The sequence below is a fragment of the Rhinopithecus bieti genome, unplaced genomic scaffold (genome assembly GCF_001698545.2).
Source record: "Rhinopithecus bieti isolate Rb0 unplaced genomic scaffold, ASM169854v2 scaffold_1918, whole genome shotgun sequence".
Lineage (NCBI taxonomy): Eukaryota > Metazoa > Chordata > Mammalia > Primates > Cercopithecidae > Rhinopithecus > Rhinopithecus bieti.
Window position 1 is genome coordinate 1352189 of NW_016803680.1, and position 24798 is coordinate 1376986.

Here is a 24798-nt window from a genome sequence, read left to right on the forward strand (position 1 = left end):
CAGGAGATCGAGACCATCCTGGCTAACATGGTGAAACCCCGTCTCTACTAAAAAATACAAAAAACTAGCCAGGCGAGGCGGCGGGCGCCTGTAGTCCCAGTGACTCGGGAGGCTGAGGCAGGAGAATGGCGTAAACCCGGGAGACGGAGCTTGCAGTGAGCTGAGATCTGGCCACTGCACTCCAGCCTGGGCGACAGAGTGAGACTCCGTCTCAAAAAAAAAAAAAAAAAGATTTCCAACTGCAGCATTTAGTGTCTCAGCCAGGGCTAATATTCAACCAGTTTGCCCACAAGGCTGTACCAATTGTTTACAATGAGCATCCATCCCAACTGGATGGTAGAGACAATATGAGTTTTGGAGTCAGATTTTTTTTTTTTTTTTTTTGAAATAGAGTCTTACTCTGTTGCCCAGGCTGGAGTGCAGTGGTGCAATCTTGGCTCACTGCAACCTCTGTCTCCCAGGTTCAAGCAATTCTTCTACATCAGCCACCCAAGTAGCTGGGACTACAGGCTTACATCGCCATGTCTGGCTAATTTTTTTATTTTTAGAATCAGGGTTTCACCATGTTGGCCAGGCTGGTGTCAAAATCCGTCTGCCTGAGTCTCCCAAAGTGCTGGGATTACAGGCGTGAGCCACCGTGCCCAGTTGGTGTCAGATTTTAATAGAAAGTCTAGATCTGTTGTTTTCTTGGTAGAATCAGTGGAAAGTCCTGAACCAGTGGCCAGCCTTCTGTATTTCTGCTAGAACACCATGAAGAACCTCTTCCCCTTTTCCTTACAAAATGTATATGAAACAGAATTCAAGGTCTTCTATCTGTATGTAACTCACAAAATAGTTGACAGTTCTATAAAGCTTTGTCCTTTTTCCTGTTTCTTGTTTCCCTGTAGAACTATTTTTTAAAATGTTTTCTTTTAAAGGATTTTTTGATTGTTGTTTAAAGTATTTGAAAAAAAATTCATAACTTCAAGCTATTTTACATTTAAGAAAAGATGTAGTCATATTTGGCTGATGATAGATAGAAGCCCAGGAGAAATTGGGAAAATATTCCAGGTGCCTTTTTTCCCCATTTTGACTAAATTATGCCAATTCCATGAAACATTCCTCATCCTCCCCCTGCCAAGTGATACTAGAGCCAGTGGGGCTCTGAGAAGCCCTGCCATTCTTCCTCTGCTTAGCTGTACCAGAGCTGGTCTATGTGGGAGCCAGGGTCTCTTGGGAAGAAAAGGAATGGAAAGATGGGGTTTCATTACACATCAGTTATGTCACCTTGGCTTCTCCATTCCTCTTCCCTTGGGGGTTTTACAAGAAGGCAAAAATCACATTTAAGGGATATATTGACATGTTCATTGTCAAAATCTTTGCTCCAGCCAAACTGATTCTAGGTATAGTCATTCTATACCTAGATTCTAGGTGAAAGTCACACCCAGCATAGTAAGCCCTCTTACTCTAATCTTGTTTCCTTACCCTCAACAATGGAGGATTCAGAGTTTAAAAGAAGGAGAAGGGAAAGGTGTCAGTGATAAATAAGGCCACGTGTCTCTATTCCAGGTGTCAGAGCCAGAGGAGAAGAGTGGACAACCAAACTGCCCACCGCACGTCCCCAGAAGTACAGGTCAAGCCTATGCTGGGGAGAGGCAAACAGGTACAACATACATTGAGTTTGAGATTTAAATTTTTGAGTGGACCAACTTTTAAAAACTGAAAGTGATTGTGAAATTGTGGAATCATTCCAAAAGGCCATTACATTAAGGGATAAAAAAGGGAGAAAACAAAAGTTGGGAAACAACTTTTGGAAACAAACTTGTTTGTTGGAAACAAACAAGTTGACATTAAAACAAAAGGACATTAACCTTCTGTCAGAGTCACTTTCAAGCTATGACTTATTTCAAGGTTGTTTGTTCTCTACTAGACTTCGTTTCCTCATATTTTAAAAATTGGATATATAGTACTACTTAGCTTACAGAGCTCCTGTGAGAAATAAACGATATGAGCTATCTAAAACACTTGGCATACAGAAAACATTCCGAAAGTGGTCATTCTCTTCTACTCGGCCGGGTATGGTAGCCCAGGCCTGTAATCTCAGCACTTTGGGAGGCCAAGGCCAGAGTATCACTTGAGCCCAGGGATTCAAGACCAGCCTGGGCAACATAGTGAGACTCTGTCTCTCAAAAAAAAATTCACTTCTACTCCATGTAAAGAATGGTCCCAACCCTAGTTGCTGTTCCTTGCCATTGTTTTTCTTGTGGTTGTCTCATGATAAAACAAAACAGTTGAGGAAAATGATGTTAGAAGACTCTCTCAAAAGCCTGGTCTTGGCTGGGAACTACATTTATTTATTAGAGATTTTCTTAAGACAGTTGAGTATAAGAATTATTCCAATCACTTATGTCAGAATCCTTCTTACATAAAGCCTCAGTGGCACTAGGTTACTCTCTAGGATTAAAACTGGGTAGGGGTTGAAGGAGATTAGATTTAAGTGGAGCGCTAGAGAAGAAAACCTGATCTATTTCCAGAGAAAATGGAGATCCTTATGAAATAATAGATATAGATAACAAGTATCAATAGCTGCATTAGGTGAAAAGCTTCTGGAAACATAATGAATGGATCAGGTGATGCCTTAACATCACAAAAGGAGAGCCAACACATTATGATTCTCCAGATGTGATGCAATAGAATTCTGCAAAAATATTTATGCAATCTTTTTGCTATAAATTGTTCTATCCTCTAGATTTAACTATTAGTTTATAGAAACTACAGGGGACAGAAAAATATGTTAAACTCAACCACATTGAATTAACAAAATCAACACTGAATTTGAGAAACTTTAGAGGACAATGCCCTGTGTTCTACAATGAATTACAAAGAAAAAGAAGAGAGAGATGGAATGTATAGATTAAAAACTTAAGACACATATCAATAAAATGCAATGTGTTGCCCTTGTTTGTACACTGAGTTGAAAAAAAAAGTGTAAAACAAAATTAAATCTGGAAAAGGCTGGCTGGGTGGGGTAGCTCATACCTGTAATCCCAGCACTTTTGGGAGCCGAGGCGGGCAGATCACTTAAGGTCAGGAGTTTGAGACCAGCCCATGGTCTCTACTAAAAATACAAAAATTAGCTGGGCATGGTGGCACATGCCTCTAATCCCAGCTACTTGAGAGGCTAAGGCACAGAAATTGCTTAAACCTGGGAGACGGAGGTTGCAGTGAGCCAAGATTGCACCACTGCACTCCAGCCTGCGTGACAGAGTGAGACTGTCAAAAAAAAAAAAAAAAAAAAAAAAAAAAAAAAAAAAAAAAAAAAAAAGAGTGAATCTGGAAGCACATGAAATTTTAAAATTATATTAATAGAGGATTAGTATGGCTTTTCAGGTGTTAAATGGTATTGTGGTTAGGTTTTAAGAGTCCTTATCTTTTAGAAATACACAAGGATTTTCCACAATAAGGAGGAAAAAGAGAGAGAGACCGAGAGAAGAGATACAGATATAGAGACAGAGAATAAAGAAGTAAAAACTGCAGATATAGACAACTATTTCTGAGAAATTTTGCTGTAAAACGGAGACAAGGAATGAAGAGGTGGAGGGAGACAAATGGCCCAAGAAATGTTATTTTCACATGGGAAATATTACCATGTATTTGTGGCTGACTTTGTTTCTCTATTACAAGTCTTATTCAAAAAAGACATGAAAAGAGAAGAAAGAAAGAAAGAAAGAAAGAAAGAAAGAAAGAAAGAAAGAAAGAAAGAAAGAAAGAAAGAAAGAAGAGAAAAGAAATAAAGAAAAGAAAAGAAAGAGAAAGAAAGACAGAAGGAGAGAACGAAAGAGAAAGAAAGAAGGAGGAAAGGAAGGAAGGAAGGAAAAAGGAAGAAAGGAAGAAGAAAGAGAAAGAAAGAGAAAGGAAGGAAGGAAAGAAGGAAGGGAGAAAAAGAAAGAATTTGATGATGCAAGAGAGAGGAAGGATAACTGAGGGAGTAATATCCTGGAGTAAGGGAGAGGGAATGGTGTCAAGTCCACAGTGGAAAGGGTGGCCCAAGCTAGGACCTTGGACAATTTTTCCATGGTCATTGGAAGGAATGCAGAAAGTATGGGCAGAGTTGTAGGAGTACTGGTTGATTATCTGGTTAGGGGGAATAAGGATATTGTCTTCTGGTTTTTCTCACTTATAAATCTCAGTGAAATAAGAAAGGAGGAGGAAAGGTACTAGTTTAAAGAAATGGGGGAAGGAGTGAAATGGTTATCTCCAACTGTAGAAATGTAGTGGGGCTGTCAGCCAGGCACGGTGGCTCACGCCTGTAATCCCAGCACTTTGGGAGGCTGAGGCAGGTGGATCATTAGGTCAGGAGATCGAGACCATCTTGGCTAACACACGGTGAAACCCCGTCTCTACTAAAAATACAAAACAATTAGCCAGGTGTGGTGGCAGGCACCTGTAGTCCCAGCTACTCAGGAGGCTAAGCCAGGAGAATGGTGTAAACCTCAGAGGTGGAGCTTGCAGTGAGCCGAGATTGGGCCACTGCACTCCAGCCTGGGCGACAGAGCGAGAGTCCATCTCAAAAATAAAATAAAATAAAATAAAATAAAAAGGCTGGGTTCAGGGAGCTTCTGGGTAGATGAACATGAGGAAGTTCTGGGAGGGTAGAATATCTGGCGAGGACATGGAAGCTCTGTGCCCCTTCTCCCACACCTCACCCTATGCATCTCTTTAATCTGGCTGTTTATCTGTATCCTTTGTAATATCCTTTATAATAAATGGGTTGATATAAGTGTTTCCCTTTGTTCTATAAGTAGTTCTTATAGGCCTACTTATTGGCAAATTATTTGATTTGCCTACAAATTAATTGAACTCAAGGAGAGGGGTTAGAAGTACAGATTACAACCTCAAATCTTATGGCACTTGAAGTGGGAGGGGGCAGTCTTGCCTGGGACTTGTAAATCAAAATAAAGTTCTAAGCCCCAGACTGACTGAATTGACTCTCCTTTTGACCAAGAGGACCCAAGAAAATCTGAAAAATTAGTCAGGCCATGATGGAAAGCCAGCAGGGGTAGCTACGGGGGTGCAGGGGACAGACATGCCTCATTATACTCTCTTCCCTTTTGGAGTTCAAGCACAACCGACCAACATTAACATTAAAACAGAGATCTTAAAACTGACAAAACAGACTCTTTGTAGCAATAGGATCCAAATTCTAAAATGACTCCAGTACAGCATCACATAACAGATAGCAGGCCCTGAAGAAAATCAAAGTCTTTTACCCCAAAATATATTTCTTTTTTTTTTTTTTTTTTTGAGACGGAGTCTTGCTCTGCCACCCAGGCTGGAGTGCAGTGGCCGGATCTCAGCTCACTGCAAGCTCTGCCTCCCGGGTTTTTTACGCCATTCTCCTGCCTCAGCCTCCCGAGTAGCTGGGACTACAGGCGCCTGCCTCGTCGCCCGGCTAGTTTTTTGTATTTTAAGTAGAGACAGGGTTTCACCGTATTAGCCAGGATGGTCTCGATCTCCTGACCTCGTGATCCGCCCGTCTCGGCCTCCCAAAGTGCTGGGATTACAGGCTTGAGCCACCGTGCCCGGCCCCCCAAAATATATTTCTTTGACACATTTTGAAATGGCCCTGCAAGGCTATCTCTTGTGGGGAAAAGTTGCATTCTGTAGGAAAATCTTCTTCCTTGGTTGCGGGACAATCCAAGACTGGAGAGACCGAAAAAGGTTCAGGAGAGTTTATTAAGGTGATCACTGGCTCAGCCGGACATATGTCCAGAAAGTTGGAACCCCGAACTAAGGGCTTTCCCTGCTTTTAAACATCTTAAGGCAGGAACCATGTGAGGTGGGAAGTAAGTTACAGAAGAGAGAAACAAAGGCAGTTAATCAAGCATTACAATATTTCTTACATCTTGAGAAAAATATGTCTTGCAACCTAAACTTATCAGTCTTGTGACCCTGCAGCCATGCTAGAGAGGTAAGCAGGAACTCAATGGGCCTATAATAAACTTTGAGGAATGTGGAGTTGGAGAGTATAGATAAGGTCCACTGACCACAGAGAGAAGACAGGCCGTTAATACTCTCTTTTAACTTGAGTGTGTAAGGTGGGGGTCACACTTCGCAGCAACTTTAAGAGGATTTAAAAATTTCTATTACTACTACTATTAGGTTATAGTTGATTTCATTAATTCCTTCTTCATTTCCCCCCTTTGGTGCTCAACACAAATGTAGATTAGTAAAGAGCACCACAGTTAGCTATTTCTTGAGTGGGTACATACTCACCTGGGGATACCAGTTGGTACTTTTGCAGAGCCATTATTCAGGTGGTGGTATGTCTGTCTACTATTGCTTCTATGGTGGATTGGATGCTTCTGATGAGAAGTGGCAGGAGACAGGGAAGTGGTAGGCATCCACCTATTATGGCCACAAAGCCTATTATTAAAGTTTTAAAGTCTCCAAACCATGAAAAACATCCTCCAAAGGGTGAACTCGGGTTCCAGCCAGACCATGTCTGGACAGGAACATGAGCTAACTTCTGCATCCTGGTAGTGATTTCCATGATAGCTTTTCCATTGTCATCAATTTGTAAGCAGCAATTTGTTAAATTCAGTTTTCCACAAACTCCTCCTTCTGCAGCTAAAAGACAATCTAGTGCTAACCTGTTCTGATAAATGGCATCTCTCCTCTGGGTCGCCGGAATGGCTAGCAAGTCTAAGACTTGGGCTACTTCATTGACTATAATTTCCAGAACTGCTTGCAACCTTATGATGTGGTTTAACATATAAATAGGAGTACTGTATCCCCATGACCCATCTTGTGCCCAGGTGGCCGGCCCATACTGTTTGATAATTCTTTCAGGGGGCCATTCATTATCTTTCCAGCTCCCTATTTCAATGTCCTTTTTAATGTTAGTATTTATTTTTTCCACAGTACTTATGTTTATAAACACATTTCTTCTGACTCCTTTTCTGCCTGAATAGCTTAGATCTTCCCCTTGCTGCGGTGGGAGTAGGAAAAAGGATGGCCTTATTGTTCCTAACACCCATGCCCCTGTCCATTTATCGAGTAGTAATTTATAAGCCTTTGTTCCACAGATCCAATATAACCCTGCAAGTGCTCTCCAAACAGTTGGAGCATCTAATTGGTACCATGATTGATTTAGTGTTGGGAACTGCAAAAAGGGATTAAAGTCTGACACAGAGGAATTGTCTATAAAGCTTCTCCATTGTCTTCTGTTCTTAGATTCTTCAAAATATTGTTGACCCAAGCAAGTTGTTTCCCCTACCTGGTTCTGAAAGGCCTTGCCCCAATGAGCGATACAGTATTTTCTGTTGATAGGATTCCTTATTAGCCAAACACTTGGATTTTCATTGAATTTTGTAACAAATACAGGCAAGGTAAAATTGTGGCATCAATTATCTGGCTTCCCAGGGCCACTGATCTCCCGTGTTAGTACCTCCACATACATAACATGAAGTAACTCCTGAATTGTTAGCAATACTTTTGGCTAGCTGGGCAAACAGATTTTCAGCTGATATAGGAGGAATCTGAATTTTTGATACTTCAGGATTCAAGTGTTATTGAAAGATTTATAAAACCTAAACTGTTGCATCAGGCTAACTTGAACTGGGGTCCTTTGGGTTTTCTTGATGATGACCAGAGGAATTCCAAGTCACAGGAGAGCTCCTTCCTGATTAAAAGTTAGTAGCCCTTTAAGTCCTTTAGTCCACAAAGGCATATTTGGCTTTAGTATTGTCAGATTGAGTGGGTTCCATGTTCCAGTTTTGCACCCTATCTTTACCTCTTGGCTGGCAAACAGAGCAACCTTTCCTGTCTATAGGTGGTGATTAAATTGATATATGGTCCACTGATTATCATAATCAGGGCCGTCCTTTTTGGACTCTCCTATTATGGCCTTGGCAGGTCTGCTGCTGACTCTTTCTTGTCCTAGATTTTTACAGATCATCCCAATATTATTTAGTTTACTGAGATGTGCAGTTTGGCAGGCATCAAAATATATGGAGACAGGCCCTTTATGCAAGTAAGGGAATACTTCTGTTTTATTTTCAAGTTTACTGACCCTAGTTTCTGTGGGGTTTGTATATGATGGCATTAGGGGTTCGCCAGTTTGGACTTCATACCAGAAGTCATAGGGCAAGAACTCTGGGTCATAATATACTTGGGGCTGCCCATTTCCAGGATCCCAGACTGAATAACTAGTCTGGTTATAGACACAAGTTCCTGTATGAGTCCCTGTACACTCATAGTAGGTCTGGTATAACAGAGTTTCAGTCACACCTTTTCCAGACCAGGCTTTTATCATACAGTGATGGCAGTCATCCTGGTCCCCTTTTATAACCACAGGTAAAAGTGTCAGTGGCTTCAGTATTACTCATATGATTAAACTTGTACTATGCATGGGCACTCTTCTAGGCAACAAGCTTGGGAGCATTTGCAAAGATAACATGACAATAAAATAATCAGTACAAGTAAGAGTATAACTGTGCTTGTAAATTCAATCCACACTTACTTACCTATTGTTGACTTCCTCAGGCTTCAGCCATGCGTAGACTAGTCAGTTTCCAGTTGTGTGACTACAGCAGGGCTTGACGTTTCCTTACGCTTCAGCCGTCAATGGACTGACCAGCCTCTGGTGTGATCAGAGCAGGGCAGTTGTTCTTGTCAGCAGTGGCTTGATTTCGCTGCAGGATCAACTGTGTCGGGTGGCTGGGTTTTGTTGACTGGTCCACTGGTCCTGAGTTGTGGTCACTGCTGGTTTCAGCCAGCTATAATGAACCCAAGGTGTGATACCTGCAACTTTAACAGCAGTGGGGGTAGATAAGATCACAATATGGGGACCATCGCATAAAGGCCCTAAGGTAGTTGGATTCCGTCGTTTGACCCAGACAGAGTCTCCAGGTTGGAAGGGATGTACTGCATCTGTGAGGCTAACGGGTATTCTTTCTCTTACCCACCCTTGTATTTCCTGCATGGTCTCACCTAAGGCTTGCATTTGCCTTCTTAAGGTCAATTCCCCAATTTATTTTAAATCCCCTTTTATCTGAGTTAAGATTGGGGGTGGTCAGTCGAACACTAGCTCATAGTGTTAATTTAGTAGGGGTGCACCTGACTCAGAGAAGGACCATGGGCAGCACCTGATCCCACCTTAGATGAATTTCTTGGCAAAACTTCTTTAACAGCTGTTGAGTGTCTGGTTCATTCTTTCAGCTTTTCCAGAACTCTGTGGGCAATAAGCTGTATGCAGTTTCCATTTGATTTTTAACATCTGCGTTAGCTGTTGTACTACCTCTGCCACAAATGCTAGGCCATTGTCTTATCCTAAAGTTAGAGACAGTCCAAATCTAGGAATAATGTCCTTTAGTAAGATGCTGGTTACTTCCTGAGCTTTCTCTGTCCTGGTGGAAAATGCCTCAACCCACTCTGAGAAAGTGCAGACAAACACTAGCATGTACCGGTAGCCTCCGGCTCAAGGCAGCTCAGTAGAGTCCACAGGCAGGTTTTCACAGGGTGTAGCTCTAGTTTCTTGAATTTCTAGGGGCCATGTTCGCCCCTGACATGAATTGTTTTGGGCACAAGTTAAACGTTGCTCACAAACAGCTCGAGTGATGGCAGTTAGGCACAGCACATAGAAATGCCATCCTACAAGAGTCTCTAATGCAGTTTTTCCCATATGCATTCGTTGATGAAACTGCTTTATGAACTGGGGGGCTATTGCTTCTGGGATAGTGAGCCTCTCATCTGAGAACTTCCACCAACCTCCTTGCTGGCAACTTCCACTCTCCTGCTTAAACCAAGCCTTTTCATTAGAGGAGTAGTTAGGTGGTTCTGTAAGGGAAAGCTCCAGTAAGGACATGGTAAGTGTTTCCTCTTCCTTCTTAGTTACCTCTGTCATTGCAGCTCTTTTGGCTTCTCTGTCCACCTTTCTGTTTCCTCTCGCCTTGTCACCTCCTCCTGTTTGATGCCCTTTGCGATGGATGACTGCTACTTCTTTTGGAGCCCACACGGCTTCTAAGAGCTGCTCTATTTCCTTTTTGTTTTTGATTCCTGTCCTGCAGTAGTTAATAATCCTCTTTTCTTATATGTGGCTCCATGGGCATGCAAAGTGGCAAAAGCATACCTTGAGTCAGTATAGATGTTTACTGACTTTCCTTTGGCCAAGAGCAATGCTCTAGTGAGAGCTATCAGCTCAGCTCTTTGGGCTGAAGTTCCAACTGGAAGAGGGTGGGCTTCCGCTACTGAATTCAGTGTTACCACTGCATATCCAGCCCATCTGACACCTTCAGATATGAAGCTGCTTCCATCAGTAAAGTATTCAACATCTGGGTTTTTTAAGGGCTGGTTCTTTAAGTCTTTTTGGCTTGAGAAAACCTCACCCACCATTTCCACACAACACCGATACCCTGGGCCACACAATGGGGGCTTTCCATGCTCCACCCATTCTATTGGCAGCAGTGTGGCTGAATTTACAGTATTCACAGTCTCCAAGGTTATTAGGGGTTTTCACACAAAAGTCCTTGATATCTTAACATCCTAGGGTTAGAAAGCCAGTGATGCCCCCTCTGCTCCATCAGGGTGATGACCATGTGGGGCACCCAAATTATCAACCTTTGTCCAAATGTGAGCTTGTGAGCATCTTTCACTAACAGGGCAGTGGCTACCAACGCCTTGAAACAGGGTGGCCATCCCATAGTCAACAGGTCTAGTCACTTGGACAAATATGCCACAGGCTGATACCATGACCCTAGTGTTTGTACCAAGACTCCTGTAGTTCTTCCTTTCACAGATATAAAAAGGCTTTGTCCTGTCTGGCAGTCCCAATGCTGGGGCCTGAATCAAAACCTTCTTGATTTCTTTGAAGACCATGTCCTGCTCTTTTCCCTACAGGAGGGGTTCTTTTTCCCCCCTCTTTGGTAGCCTTATACAATGGTTATGCCAAGAGTGAGTAATTTGCAATTCAAATGCAACAGAAACCAGCTGCCCCTAAAAACTCCTGCACTTGTCATCTAGTGTCAGGTCAAGGAATGCCACACACAGTCTCTTTTTGCTCACATCCAAGCTCATGCTGCCCTTGAGAGATGTTAAAGCCAAGATACCTTGCTCTTTGGCCACAGATTTGTGCCTTTTCCTGAGATACCTTATAGCCAGCCTCCCACAAAACACGAAGGAGGTTTTCTGTGCCTTGAAAGCACTCTTCTTTTGTGGGTACAGCCAACAATAATCCATCTATGTACTGCAACAGGACACAGTGGTCACTTGTTGGTACAAAAGCCTTCAGGTCTGAGGCTAATGCTTTCTTGAAAATGGTTGGGGAGTTTTTAAATCCTTGGGGGAGTCTGGTCCAAGTATACTGTGATGAGCCCCACTCAAAGGCAAAGATGCCCTGGCTTTCAGGAGCTAGTCAGACGCAGAAGAATCCATCCTTTATGTCTTAAGCACATAAACCAAGCAGTATCAACAGGAATTCACCCAAGCATTCTATATGGGTTGGGCACAATGGCATATAATGTAGCTGCAACATTATTTATGGCCCGCAAATCCTGTACTGGCTGGTAACCTCCGGAGGGTTTTAATACCGGTAGCAATGGAGTTTTCCAAGAAGAGGCACATCTTTTTATTATCCCAAATTTAAAGAGCCAGTCTATATGCTTTGTAATCCAGGGTGGCTTCTGCTGGGATGGGATACTGATGGATTCGCACTGGGTAAGTGTCCTGCAGCAGTTCCACCACTACGGGTATCTGATTTATGGCTAGCCCCGGGGGATTGTCTTCTGCCCAGAACCCTGGCAGCTTGATAAATAATTCCTTATATATTGCCTCATTTTCCTGCTGGCAAAATGCATCTTTACAAATTTTGCATCTCTCATAGAGTCTCCATTCCTCTGTTGTTGGGACAGTAAGGGTCATTATCGTGGCTTTTTTTTGACCTAGGTTTAGAGGCATGTTCCCTTCTGGTGTAAAGATTTGTGCTTGCAATTTCTGGAGCAAGTCTCTTCCTAACAAGGGCACCAGACAATTTGGCAAGTATGAAAATTCATGTTGGACTTCCTGTCCTCCAATCACACATCTTTTAGGTTTGAAGTAAGGCCTCTTTTTTGTTACTCTTGTAGCTCAAATTATATTGACATAATTTTTAGACAATGGCCCAATTGCTTGAGTTACTACTGAGTGCTCCACACCAGTGTTAACCATAAAGTCCATTTTCCAGCCCTCTATCTCCATTGAGACCATAGGCTCCTTGGGGCCTAATGAAATGGAGCCCAGTCTGTCTCAGTCCTCATAAAAATCGTTTATTCCTGCCAGACTGGTGGCAAGGGGTTCTGGCCAGTGGTTTTGTCCCTGATTGTTGCCTTTATCCTTTTCGCTTTCTGGGCATTCATTCTTCCAGTGTCCCATCTGCTTGCATCTCACACATTGATCTCTCTCAAGCCTAGGTCGGCCCTCTTGTCCTGGCTTAGCTTCCCGGTTTGCCTAGCTTGTCCTCTACCACAACTGTGACCACAACCATGTCCTCTTACAAAACCAGTTTCTCTTCCAACTCAGGCCACCACCAGCAACTCTGCCTTTTCCTTAGCCCTGCATCTAGCTTCTCTCTTGACCTCCACATCCCAATTTACAGACACCTTAGTAGCCACCTGGATAAGCTGGGTAATATTCATGCCTTCGAAACCTTCTAACTTCTGAAGATCTCACTTTATGTCTCTTTGTGCCTGGCTTACAAATGCCACATTAACCATACACTGACTACCTGCAGCCTCTGGGTCAAATGGCGTTTAAAGCTATTAAGCCTTGCAGAGCCTCTCATAAAATTCACTGAGACTTTCATCTGGCTTCTGGCAGACCTCTGAGACCTTTCCAATATTGGTGGCCTTTTTCCCTCCAGCCTTTATTCCATTTAGGAGTGCCTCTTGATAACACTGCAAACTTTGTAGCCCTTGAGCCTGGTTAGGGTCCCAGCCTGGGTCAGCCTCTATTGGGAGTGCTTGTTTTGCATTCTGCCTCATTATCTCCTATGCCTGCAGGTGCATTGTTCTCCAGCCACTGGAGAGTGGCTTGTATAACTCTACAGTGCTCTTCCATGTTAAATAATGACAGAAGAAGTTTTTTGCAATCAGCCCAGGATTGTGACTTAGGAAAAATACTGCATTAGATCTATAGGAGCCTGAAGCTTCTCTGTATAGAAGGGACTATGTTGTCTCCAATTTAAGAGATCAGTAGTAGAGAAGGGCTGATAAATGAAGAGCCATCCTCCCCCTTGGACTTAATTCTGTGCATTTAAATAAATTCATCCCCTTGTTTCTCAGAGGGGCATCTGCATTGCTCGGGCATGGCCCAACCTAAGGGGGCCAATCTCATCCCCCTGGAGTTCCTCCCTTGGCTTTTCAGGCAAGGGCTCTGGCTCCTCTCTGCATGGTGTTGCCTGAGGGATGCTTTCTTCTGAGTCTGAGCCTCTGGAGGCAGCCGGGGCAGCCTCCTGTCAGCCTTGCCAGGGATGGATAAATTGGTGTATGGGGGGTGGACTTTCTAACTCTTCAGGTGTGACCTGTAGGACAGGTATTTTTCTGCTTTTCCTGTGACTCCTTTTCTTTTTCTGATGCCTTGCAGTCTTTTTCTATGATTCCTGGTTTTATCTGGGCCATCAGAGTCTTACAGTAGGTCTCAAAGCAGGCCTGCAGCCACTTAAGGTGAGTTTGAATTACTCTTAGCCAGGAGTCGATATACGGAAACTGATCTGGGTGCCCAAGCTGTTCTCCAACCCCAGTGACTACCCAGAACACTCGGCCAATTATTTCCCTGTCTATCGTCCCTTCAGCTGGCCGCCCTACATTAAAAGATGGCCAGTCTATCTCACAAAGGCTTCTCAGTTTCTGTGGAGTTAGCTTAACCCCATAATCACCATTAAAACCTTTTTTAAAGTTTCTCAGCATACAGGCCAGTGGAGTAGGCTTTGACGTTTTTCCTCCCATTTCTTCTCTCATGGCACGCTTTCACTCTTGGATCCACCAGATCAGGTTCTATTATGGGAGGTTCAGACACTGCTTAGCCAGGAGCATGCCTTAATTCCTGTCACAGCTAGCTGTAGTCATAGAGCTGGTCCTGTGGGTTGTATGCAGCATCCGAGGTCTGGTTTTTCCCACATTCGCCTCGGAGCACACAGTTCACACTAAGAGAGCTGTGACTCCCCATGTCACACCCCACATTGGTCTTTTCTGAGACCATCTCTTTCACACACTTTCACACACGTCCCCTGTCCCCGAAACGGTTTTCCTTTCTGACTCGCGAGCCCCACCCGCGTCTGGTGTCAGTTAGGGCATGAGTTTTGTGCAAGTCAACGGACCTCTCCCAGTGTTCCCAACCCCCTTGGGTCAGACTAATTGTCACGCCCTGGGAGGTGATCAGGCTCCCCTTCCGTCCTTATGAGACGGGTCTTGCCTTAGGGCCCAAATCTTACTGTGGTTCAGATGTCTGTGCACTACTCCTGTGACTGTCCTGCAACCCTTTCTACTGGTTCCATTTACACTTTCGGGGGAAGGCTCCAGAACGCAGGAGGGCCAGGCTGTTCTCCTTCCGGGCTGAAACTCTCCCGGTGGTACCAAGGACCCCAGGTGTATCCCATGTCCTGGGGCTCTAGCCCACAGGCAAAGGAGACAGAAAATCTGCCATTTCCAATCCCAGACGAGGCCTCTAGAAATGTTACAGGACAATCAAAGACTGCAGAGACTAAAAAAGGTTCAGGAGAGTTTATTAAGGTGATCACCAGCTCAGCCAGACATATGTCCAGAAAGTCTGAGTCCCAAACAAAGGGCTTTCCCTAGTTTTAAACATCTTAAGGTGGGAACTACGTGAGGTGGGAAGCAAGTTACAGAAGTGAGAAACAAAGGCAATTAATCAAGCATTACAACATTTCTTACATCTTGAGAAAAACATGTCTTGCAACTTAAACTTACCAGTCTTGTGACCCTGCAGCCATGCTAGGGAGGTTAAGCAGGGACTCACTGGGCCTGTAATAAACTTTGAGGAATGTGGAGTTGGGAAGTATAGGTAAGGTCCACTGACCACAGAGAGAAGACAAGCTGTTAATATTCTCTTTTAACTTGAGTGTAACTCAAGTTAAAGTTGCAGCAACGTTAAGAGGATTTAAAAATTTCTATTACTGCTACAATTAGGTTATAGTTGATTTCATTAATTCCTTCTTCATCTTTACTATGTCTTTCCAGAGAGTGTGATTTCTTTTGAGGTCTAATAAGAGACATTCACAAGTGTTCTCTTTGAGGCCTGCTACCTAGAGCCTTCATCTACTTGAAAAGAACCTTGGTTTCTGCAACCCCCCCACCCTTTACCTTAACTCAAGCTGATTTCAACTCTTCAGCCAGAGCTTAGCCCTTTCAACCAATTGCCAATCAGGAGATCTTTAGATCCACCTACGACCTGAAAACCCAGCCCCCTCCTCCTTTGAGATGTCCCAACTTTCCAGGCTGAACCAACATATAAACTTTTTTTTTGTTTGAGACACAGTCTCACTCTGTCGCCCAGGCTGGAGTGCCCAGACCGGAGTGCAGTGGCATAATCTCAGCTCACTGCAACCTCCATCTCTCAGGTTCAAGCAGTTTTTCTGACTGAGCCTCCTGAGCATGTATTGATTTATGTCTTTGCCTATAATGTCTTTGTCCCTAAAATGTATCAAATCAAACTGTAACCCAATCACCTTGGGCACATGTTCTCAGGACCTCCTGAAGCTGTGTCATGGGTCATGATCCTGTCTCAGATACTTTTTAGTTTACAGATTGAGATCTTAACCTGTAGGATTTGACACTATTTCCAGGTAGACAGTGTTGAACTGAAGTAGGACATGACACCCAAACTGGTGTCCACTGGAGAATTGCTTGGTGTAGTGAAAATCCCCCACACATCTAGTGTCAGAAGTGTTATTGTTAGAGTAGGTAGTCAGGCAGATATGGGCAAGGCAAGAAAGGCAAGAATGTCAGGCAACAATCAGGTGATAGCCAGGCAATTATTAAACTGTCACTCTAAAATAATAATTGGTTGCACTAGATGCCAGGGAAAGACAATCTCCTAAGAGATAGAAAACACCTAAGGGTGGTGATCAGCTGCTTTCCACTAAGATCTCAGGAGTTGAGCAAGTGTGCTTAAGCATGCATACTAAGTGGCAAAGTGGCAGAGTTTAACTGGTATACAACTTTCCTCTAGGAACACTTGACTGGTAAGGGAAAAATGCCTCAAATGAGCATGTACACAACGTCAGTAAAAGACACTGCACATACAGCCCCTCCCAAGTGCTGACAGGCCACTGCGCATGCAGACAGCCCACGCCAAGGAAAAATCAAAGGAGAGATACAAAACCTCGGCAGCATGCCAATGTATAAAACCCCAAGTCAAAAGTCAAACAGGGCACCTGGATCTCTCAAGTTGCCTGCTTGCCCCTCTTCCTTTGGTTCCTGCTCTAAAACTTTCTAATGAACTCTCACTCCTGCTTAAAAACTTGCCTCAGTCTCTCTGCCTTATGATGCCTCTTGGATGAATTATTTCCTTTGAAGAGGCAAGAATCAAGTTATTGTAGATCCATATGGATTCACCACTGCTAACATTATGTTGAGTGGTATGTGAGAGTAGAAAAAAAAAACTTTTTTTTCCCTATCTCTAATAATGAGCTTAACATCAGAATAGAAATAACAGAAGAAAGAAATCAAAGAACTGGAAGCCAGAATTTACTCAACCTGAACAACAGAAAGAAACTAGAATTGGAAAAAAAGAAAAAAAAAAAAAAAGAACAGAGCCTCAGGGACCTGTAGAACTATCATAAAAGATCTACATGGGGGCTAAAAATTTACTCCAAGAAATAATGGCTGAAAACTTCTAAAATTTGTCAAGAGACATAACTATAGAATTCAGCAATACAGAAAAAGAAATATACACTAGGACCAAGCGAGGTTTATTCCATGGAGGCAAGGCTGGTTCAATATTAGAAGATCAGTGTCATCTATCTTATTAACAGGCTAACGAAGAAAAACATCACATGCTTATAGTAACTGATACAGAAAAAACATTTGCCAAAATTCAACACCTATTAATGATAAAAATTCTCAGAAAAAAATAGAAATAGAGGAGAATTTCCTCAACTTGATAAAGGGCATAGACACAAAACCTATAGCTAATATTGTACCTAACCATGAAAGACTGAATGTTTTCCCTGTAAGATCAAAAGCAAGGCAAGGATGTCTGCTCTCATCACTCTTATTCAACGTAGAGCTAGACATTCTAGCTTATGCAATAAGGCAAGAAAAGGAATAAAAGGCATATAGATCTAAAAGAAATAAGTAAAATCTGTTTACTTATTTACAGGTATTGTGATTACACAGAAAATCCCAAGGAATCAACAACGAAAGATTCCTAGAACTCAAAAATGACCAACAAATTCCTCTTTAAGTAAATTTAAGTTGGGTCTCTATCATGTGTAATTGAAAGAGTCCTTTATTTATTCACATATCCATCAACTATTTATTGAATGCCTAAAATTTGCCAGTAGCTATTCCAGGCAATAGATACACCATCAAAGAAAAGAGTTCTTACCCTCAAGGGTGATAGTAAGAGATGTAAAAAGTTAAAAAAAAAAAAAAAAAAAAAGGTAAAAGAGAAAAAATGAAGAGTGGTACTTTAGAAAAATGTGGTAAGGGAAGAGTTATTTAATAGGACACCTCATAAAATGAGGAATTTGGCCAGGGGGATATCTGAGGGAAGAGTTTCAGTCAGTGGAACTGTGAATTCAGAAAGCCTGAGGCTGAAACAGACAAGTGTGTTTGAGAAAAAGCAAGGAGGCTGGTGGCTGTCCTGGGTGAGGCAGAGGAAGGGGGATGGGCTGCGGATCAGAGGACCTTGTGCCAGATCGTGCAACTCCTTGCAATTCATGTAAGGACTCGGATTTTACCTGGAAAGGAAAGAGAAGCACTGAAATATTTGAGCAGGGGAGTAACCTGATAGCGTTTATGTTTAGTCCTGCCACTTCAACATATAAACACATCAACGTGTTTGCTGAGATTTAAGCCAACCCATAAGCACCCCTCAACTTCTTTCCTTTCAATTTCAAAACTCCTCTATGGCTTCCTCCATCCGTTCTTTCCTCCTTCTGAAAAGTGCTTTCTTTGCCCCTTTACAGAACTAACCACTTCGGCAACTCCTTGGACACTTTCCTTCTTGTGAATAATTTGCTTTCTCGGCCCCTCAAAGGCTTGCTGTGCATGGAAATCATTAACTGTAAGAGGAACCGCTGTAGCTTTCATTGTGAACTTTAGCCCAGAACTTGGCTCCTCCTCCAGAATGTCTCCACCAATCAAGGAAAGTGCTTTGGGCTAGTCTTGCTCCTCCGGGTTGTCAGACTGCTCCTCCCTCTTCTTTTGACTGCTACGACGAAAAAGCGGATGTGAGAACTCAAGATTCAGGGCTGCTCTTCTAGAAAACAAGTCTGCCATAATCTCCAGCTGTGTTGGAATCCGTTAACTAGTGAGTACCTCATCTCCTCTCCTGTGTAAGATTTCCTGAACTGGCACGTCTGATTTTTAGCAAAGATAACAAACAGATGAACAAAACCAACAATCAAAAATGCTGTCATTAAAGTCTTGGGCAGCCAAAGTTTGTCTCAGAATTTCTCAGTTGTGTGATACTATCTATTAAGTGATGAGGAGTATGCACATACAAAAGGCTATAAATGTAGCAGCTGAGTTTTCATATTGAGCCTTTTGGTGCTATTTGATTTTTTGAAAAACTATGTACATGTGTTAACTTGATTTTTAAAAATTTTAATTGAACCAGATGTGGTGACTCACGCCTGTAATCCCAGCACTTTGGGAGGCTATGGTGGGCAGATGAAGATCACTTAAGGCCAGGAGTTCAAGACCAGCCTGGTCAACATGGTGAAACCCTATCTCTACTGAAAATAAAAAATTAGCCAGGTGTGGTGGCAGGTGCCTGTAACCCCAGCTACTTGGGAGCCTGAGGCAGGAGAGTCACTTGAACCTGGGAGGTGGAGGTTGCAGTAAGCTGAGATTGCACCACTGCACTCGAGCCTGGGCGACAGAGCAAGACTCCATCTCAAAAAAAAAAAAAAAAAAAAAAAAAACCAGGAGGGGGGGGGGGTGAAAAGGGGGGATGTCCCCCCCACCCCGGGGCCGGGGGGCAGAAGAAAACCCCCCCTCAAAAAAAAAAAAAAAAAAAAAAAAAAAAAGACCAGGTAGTGGCTGAGTTTTTCACTGTACTGTCTGCTTAGCTCCCCACCTCGCTGGGTGACAGATCTTCTGCATCATCCAGAAAGTATGTAAATTACTTCTAGGAAACTCTGAGAAACACAGATGCAAACCTAAGAACAGCCAGTTTTCTCCTTTAGGTGGTCAAGGGCAGCTGCAAAAGTTCTGTATAGGAGGGGTTTCAGGCAGGGTCTGGTTGGGGTTGGAGAGAACAGCAGTGGCTTTACCTTGCGTTGAAGCTGTATATGTTAAACTACTGTTGTTACTTTTATACTTAGAGGGAGGATGTTTATGGAGATGTGGGGAGGCTAAAGCCCCCTTGGCTGTAGGGACAAAGAGCTTGCATTTCAGATGAGACCTTAAATACTTGCAGAAGCCCATCTGACCAGGGGTGGTACTGTCTTTCTTAGAAGAGTTTTCCTTATCAGTGTGGCTCACTATAAAAATCTGGAGTCACCCTGGAAAATTATCTCAGCTCTTTTACCTACAAATAATTTTATAAACCTGGGAAATAGAAGTTGTAAAATGCTAAGGTCAATGAAAAGGGAGGAAAAGAACTTTGTTGAGGAGAAGGCAATCTTAGGGTTTTGATGAAGAGGATGTTGATATTTGCTTTTTGGTAGAACAGAATGGTTAGGTTCATTTTAAGCTCCAAATGACTGATCAATTTTCTTTTCAACATATGTTTGAAGGATTCTGAATGTGGTATAGAGTATTGTATGGAAGCTAAGGAAGAAATCATACTAAACTCTGATTCTCTTCAGAATCAGCAAGCTAAGTATGGTGTATTTATCCCCAATCATATTGATATTTACATAATTATATAATGTCTTCCTTAATAGTCTATAAGCTTCATGGGAGCAAGACAAGCTGTGTCTTGTTCACAGCTATATTTTCAGCATTTAGTACAGGTCTGGCATATAGCAAGTGTTCAATAAATGTATGGATAATGAATAAATACATTGTCCAATTTAAATATTAGACTTGCCAGCTAATTCTGTTAAGAAGAGAGCACCCAAGAGCACAGGCTGTGTCTTGCCAGCATACAACAGGGTCCAGTTTGTGTCTGTTTGTGTATACTTCCTTGTCTGTAAAATAAAAATAATAATAAATAACTGCAAAGTGCTTAACAGTACAACCACCTGCCAGATCTCTGCAAAAATGTTACCTCCCTAGAGAGACCTTCTAAAAGGTCCCTTTTCTCCCATTACTCTCTTTGTTTTCTTGTGTAACATCACATTTGTTTATTCCCTTGTACTATATGTGTCCTTCCATGAGAGCAGGGAGGATCTTGTCTCTTTCATTCCCTCCTATGTCTTCTATGTCTGAAATAATTCATGGCAAGTGATTAATAATTGTTGAATAAATAAATGAATCATGCCAACCTACCAAGAATGAAGCTCAAGACCTTATGATATTTGGCCAAATTCCTGCCACTTATTTAATAGAATCAGAAATTTTTTCTAATACCTCACAACCATTTAAAAATACTATTCATTTTCACATCCAAGTAATGAAAGAATGAGGACATTCCTTTTGGAAGAAATAGTTTCAACATTTTATCTAAATTGCAAAATTATACAAAAACTCAAGTGATCATTGATAGGGGACCAGTTTAAGAAATTATAGTGCAGTTCTTCACTAGAATGTCATGCAACTGTTAAAAGAAGAAAACATGGCCGAGTGTGTTGGCTCCCACCTATAATCCTAGCGCTTTGTGAGGCTGTGTGCGTGTTTGTGTATATTTCCTTGTCTGTAAAATGGAAATAATAATATATAACTGCAAAGCGCTTAGCACAGGAGGATTGCTTGAGGTCAGGAGTTTGAGACCAGCCTGGGCAACATAGCGAGACCCCATCTCTAAAAAAAATTTTTAAAACACTTAGCTGGGTGCGGTGGCACACACCTGTAATCCCAGGTACTCTGGAGGCTGAGGCAGGAGGATCGCTTCATCCCAGAAGTTCAAGGCTGCAGTGAGGTATGGTCGTGCCACTACAGTCCAGTCTGGGTGACAGAGTGAGATCCTGTCTTGGGGGGCGGGGGGAAGGAAAGAGTAAATAAATAAATACTTATTTAAAAAAATAGAATGAAGATCTCTGTGCACTGGTATGGAAAGCCCTCAAAAGGTACATTGTTAAAAATGTTTTTAGTGGGCAGAATAGTGTGTATTCTGGGCTAGCTGTTGTGTAAAATTGGTGGAGAAATAAGAATCTATACTCATAATTTGCTTGAACGCACATAAAGAAATCCTGAAAAGATAAGTAGAAAGAATGATAGTGGTTTCCTGAGGGTGAGAGCAAACCAGGCAGCTTTGAGACTAGAGGTGGGAGGCAGATATTTTTTTTCTCTATGTAGATATTTTTTTTCTCTATGTACCTTTTATGGTTTTTTTGAGCCATTTGAAGATATTATGCGAAAAAAAATTAAAAACAGAAAGAGACAAGTAGTGTTGGTTACTTATGCTTTCAGTTGAAGGAAACCTGATGCTAATTCTGTTAAGAGGAGAGCACCCAAGAGCACAGGCTGTGACTTGCCAGCATACAACAGGGTCCAGTGGTTCCCTCTCTACCCAATCCCCAATGCCAAACAGAATGACGTTGTTGGACTTAAGGTCTTAACCCGCAGGGCAACTGGGATTCAGAGTGATTTTAGTTCTGTTCTTAAGAGCAGCCTTTTCTCCTAAAGCCTGCCAAGAAATTTTTGTAATGCTTCCCGGGAACATAACAGACAAGGCCCCTGCTCTGGTAGAGCTTACATCACAGTGCAAAGATAAGCAAACTGCAGCCCATGGGCCAAATCCAGCCGTCCGCCTGTTTTTGTATAGTCTTTGTACTAAGAATGGTTTTTAAATTTTTTAATGGTTGAAAAAATAACTAAAAGAGGAACACCAATTCATGACACATGAAAATTAAATGAAATTCTAGTGTCAGTATCCATAAATAAGGTTTTATTAGAACACAGCCATGCCAAAATGTATTTATGTATTGTCAATGACTGCTCTGTCAATGGCAGAGTTAAATACCTGCAGCAGAACCATATGGCCCACAAAGCCTCAAATATTTAGTGTCTGGCCCTTCACAGAAAAAGTTTGCTGACCCCTATTCTAGTAATATGCTTGGCACCATGATAAGCATTTCGCATGCAGTATCCCATTCAGTCTTCAGGAGAAATCTCTGATGGAGGTTCTGTTAGTTGCTCCATTGGTAAAATGTGAAACTGAGGTTCAGAGTGATTAATAATTCAAATAAGGTCACACAGTTCATAAGTGGCAAAACTGGGAGACCATATCACATGACTATATGACTCAGTAGCCAACGTATTTAACCATCATGCTATAGACCAGTGCTTTTCACACTTGAATGTACATACCTCTCACCTGGGATCTTGTCAACATCTACCAATTCAGCAGATGTAGAGTGGGGCCTGAGAATGTGCATTTCTAACAAGCTTCTAGGTGAAAATGATGATGATGCTGGTTCACAAATCACAGCCTCTAAATCAGTGATTCTCAACCATGGCTGCTGCACATTAAAATCTGAGGACATTTTAAAAAATATAAGTGGTCCCAGAGCCCACTCTCAAATATTCTGATTTAATTGATCCAAGACCTAGGCATCAGAGTTTTTTCTTTTTAATGCTTTCTTGATGATTCAAATGTACAGCTGGACTGCGAACCACTGCTCTGTTGAAATCCTATTGAATGATAGTAGAAACATTCAAATGGGAATCCAAAGACCAGAGTTCTAGTTCTAACTCTGGTATGACAGAATGAAGCAGGCTGTTTCCCCTCTCTGGGTCTCCAGTTTTCTTTGCAGGTGAAAAAAGGAAAAAGCTGAAACCAGATGGTCTCAGAGGGCTCAAGATCACTGAGTTGTCAGGTCTTCACACAAATAAATGGGAAGGACAGAAGTACCCACGTTTCCTGATGCATTGGGTATATCAACATGATGCCCAAACACCAGGTCTGTTTAGAGTAAAACTGCAATAATTGTAGATGTCAACTAAACTCTCCATTTAGCTGACATCTGCAGTTATGTATTGTTTTGGCAATGTATCAATATAGAAATGCTTCCACATAGCCAGACTGCCTTACATGGCGCACAGCTAGAATTGTAGTTAGAATGATGATTTAATGATTATGAGAGTAATATATATTGCAGTGTAGGAAATTTGGAAAATTACAGGAAGTATAATGAGAATGTCAAACACTTATAATCCCTAGAACTGCATTTTTAACAGCCTCAACCAAGTAAATGACATTGTGATCAAATGATTTCCCACAGAAGCAGGCAATGGCCGAGAGGGGCCTCCTCCGCAAAAGTCCTAAATATTAAAGCCCCATTATTACATCTCCAGTAAATGCAGCTCCAAGCCTGGACTTGAAAGTAGCATGGGCCCCTATTGAGAGCATGGGAACTACAGCCTATCAACTAGACAGTTTATAAACTGTGACAGTGCTTTCATGTCTAATTTTTACTGGGCTACTCTCGATTTCTTCATCTACAGATTATCCACTGTGAAAAATGCTCCTTAACATTTCTGCCCTACTTTGAAATCTGCAGGTGAAAGATATTAGACCAGAAGGCTTAGCCCTTTGCTTTCAGTGAGATTAAGCGGGTGACCCAGATCTTTACTTCTTTAGAAATGCATGTGGGAGTCAATAGTGCACAGTATTCTGGAGAATGGACTAGGACCTGAAAGTTCTGGGTTCAAATCCAGCCAATGCCTCTTACTAGTCATTTTCTCAATCTGTAAACAGAGATGATAATAGTACCTACTTCACAGGGTTTCTCTGAGGATTTAATAAGAAAGTATATAAAATGAGCACAGTGTTTGGAACACAGAGTGTATGCAGAAAATGGTACCATCATGATGATTATCAATAATAATAACAAAACTTAGCCACTTTGGGGTATGGCTACCTTCAAGACAGAAACAAATATATGTCCTTTTTGCTCGTCTTTTAGATGAATTGGTCTCTGTGCAAATCCTGAGTGCTAAAGTTTCCAACAAGACTGATGCTAGCTTGTGTCACCATGAAGATGCTACATCATGCCAAGTGTTTTCAGCGCCTAACAATTTTTGGTTCTGTGAGGGCATTGCATAAAGATAATAGAAGAGCAACCCCTCAGAATTTTTCCAACTATGAATCCATGAAACAGGACTTCAAACTGGAGATTCCAGAGTATTTCAACTTTGCTAAAGATGTCCTGGACCAATGGACTAATATGGAAAAGGTATGGGGGAAGGGCCAGTCAGACCACAGTTTCTCAACTGGGAGTGATTTTACCCCTAGGTAACATCTCTAATGTCTGGAAATATTTTTGTTGCCATGATAGGGGCAGAGGCAGTTGCTACTGGCATCTAACAGGTAAAAGCCAGAGATTCTGCTAAATATCCCGTAATGCACAGGGCAGCCTTCAGAACAAAGAATTATTTGACCCGAAATGTCAATAGTTCCATGGTTGGTTGAGAGACCCTGGGTTACATAAATGTAGAATTCTAGGTTGACTTAAAAAAAAAAAAAAAAAAAAAGGAGAAGAGTGAAAAG

The 24798-nt window shown here is 42.1% G+C and overlaps 1 protein-coding gene across 5 annotated transcripts in view; it reads left to right on the plus strand.

Annotated features, from left to right (window-relative positions):
- Window positions 1–24798, plus strand: part of ACSM3 (acyl-CoA synthetase medium chain family member 3) — a 59142-nt gene that overhangs the window by 6673 nt on the left and 27671 nt on the right. For all 5 annotated transcript variants that reach the window (XR_001881080.1, XR_001881083.1, XM_017850038.1 and 2 more), the window contains exons 2-4: window positions 1549–1642; window positions 18164–18507; window positions 24215–24484. Coding sequence is in view for 3 of the 5 variants with exons in the window: in XM_017850038.1 (XP_017705527.1) it covers window positions 24266–24484 (219 nt within the window). In the remaining 2 variants the exon portion in view is untranslated. The remainder of the gene's footprint in view (window positions 1–1548; window positions 1643–18163; window positions 18508–24214; window positions 24485–24798) is intronic.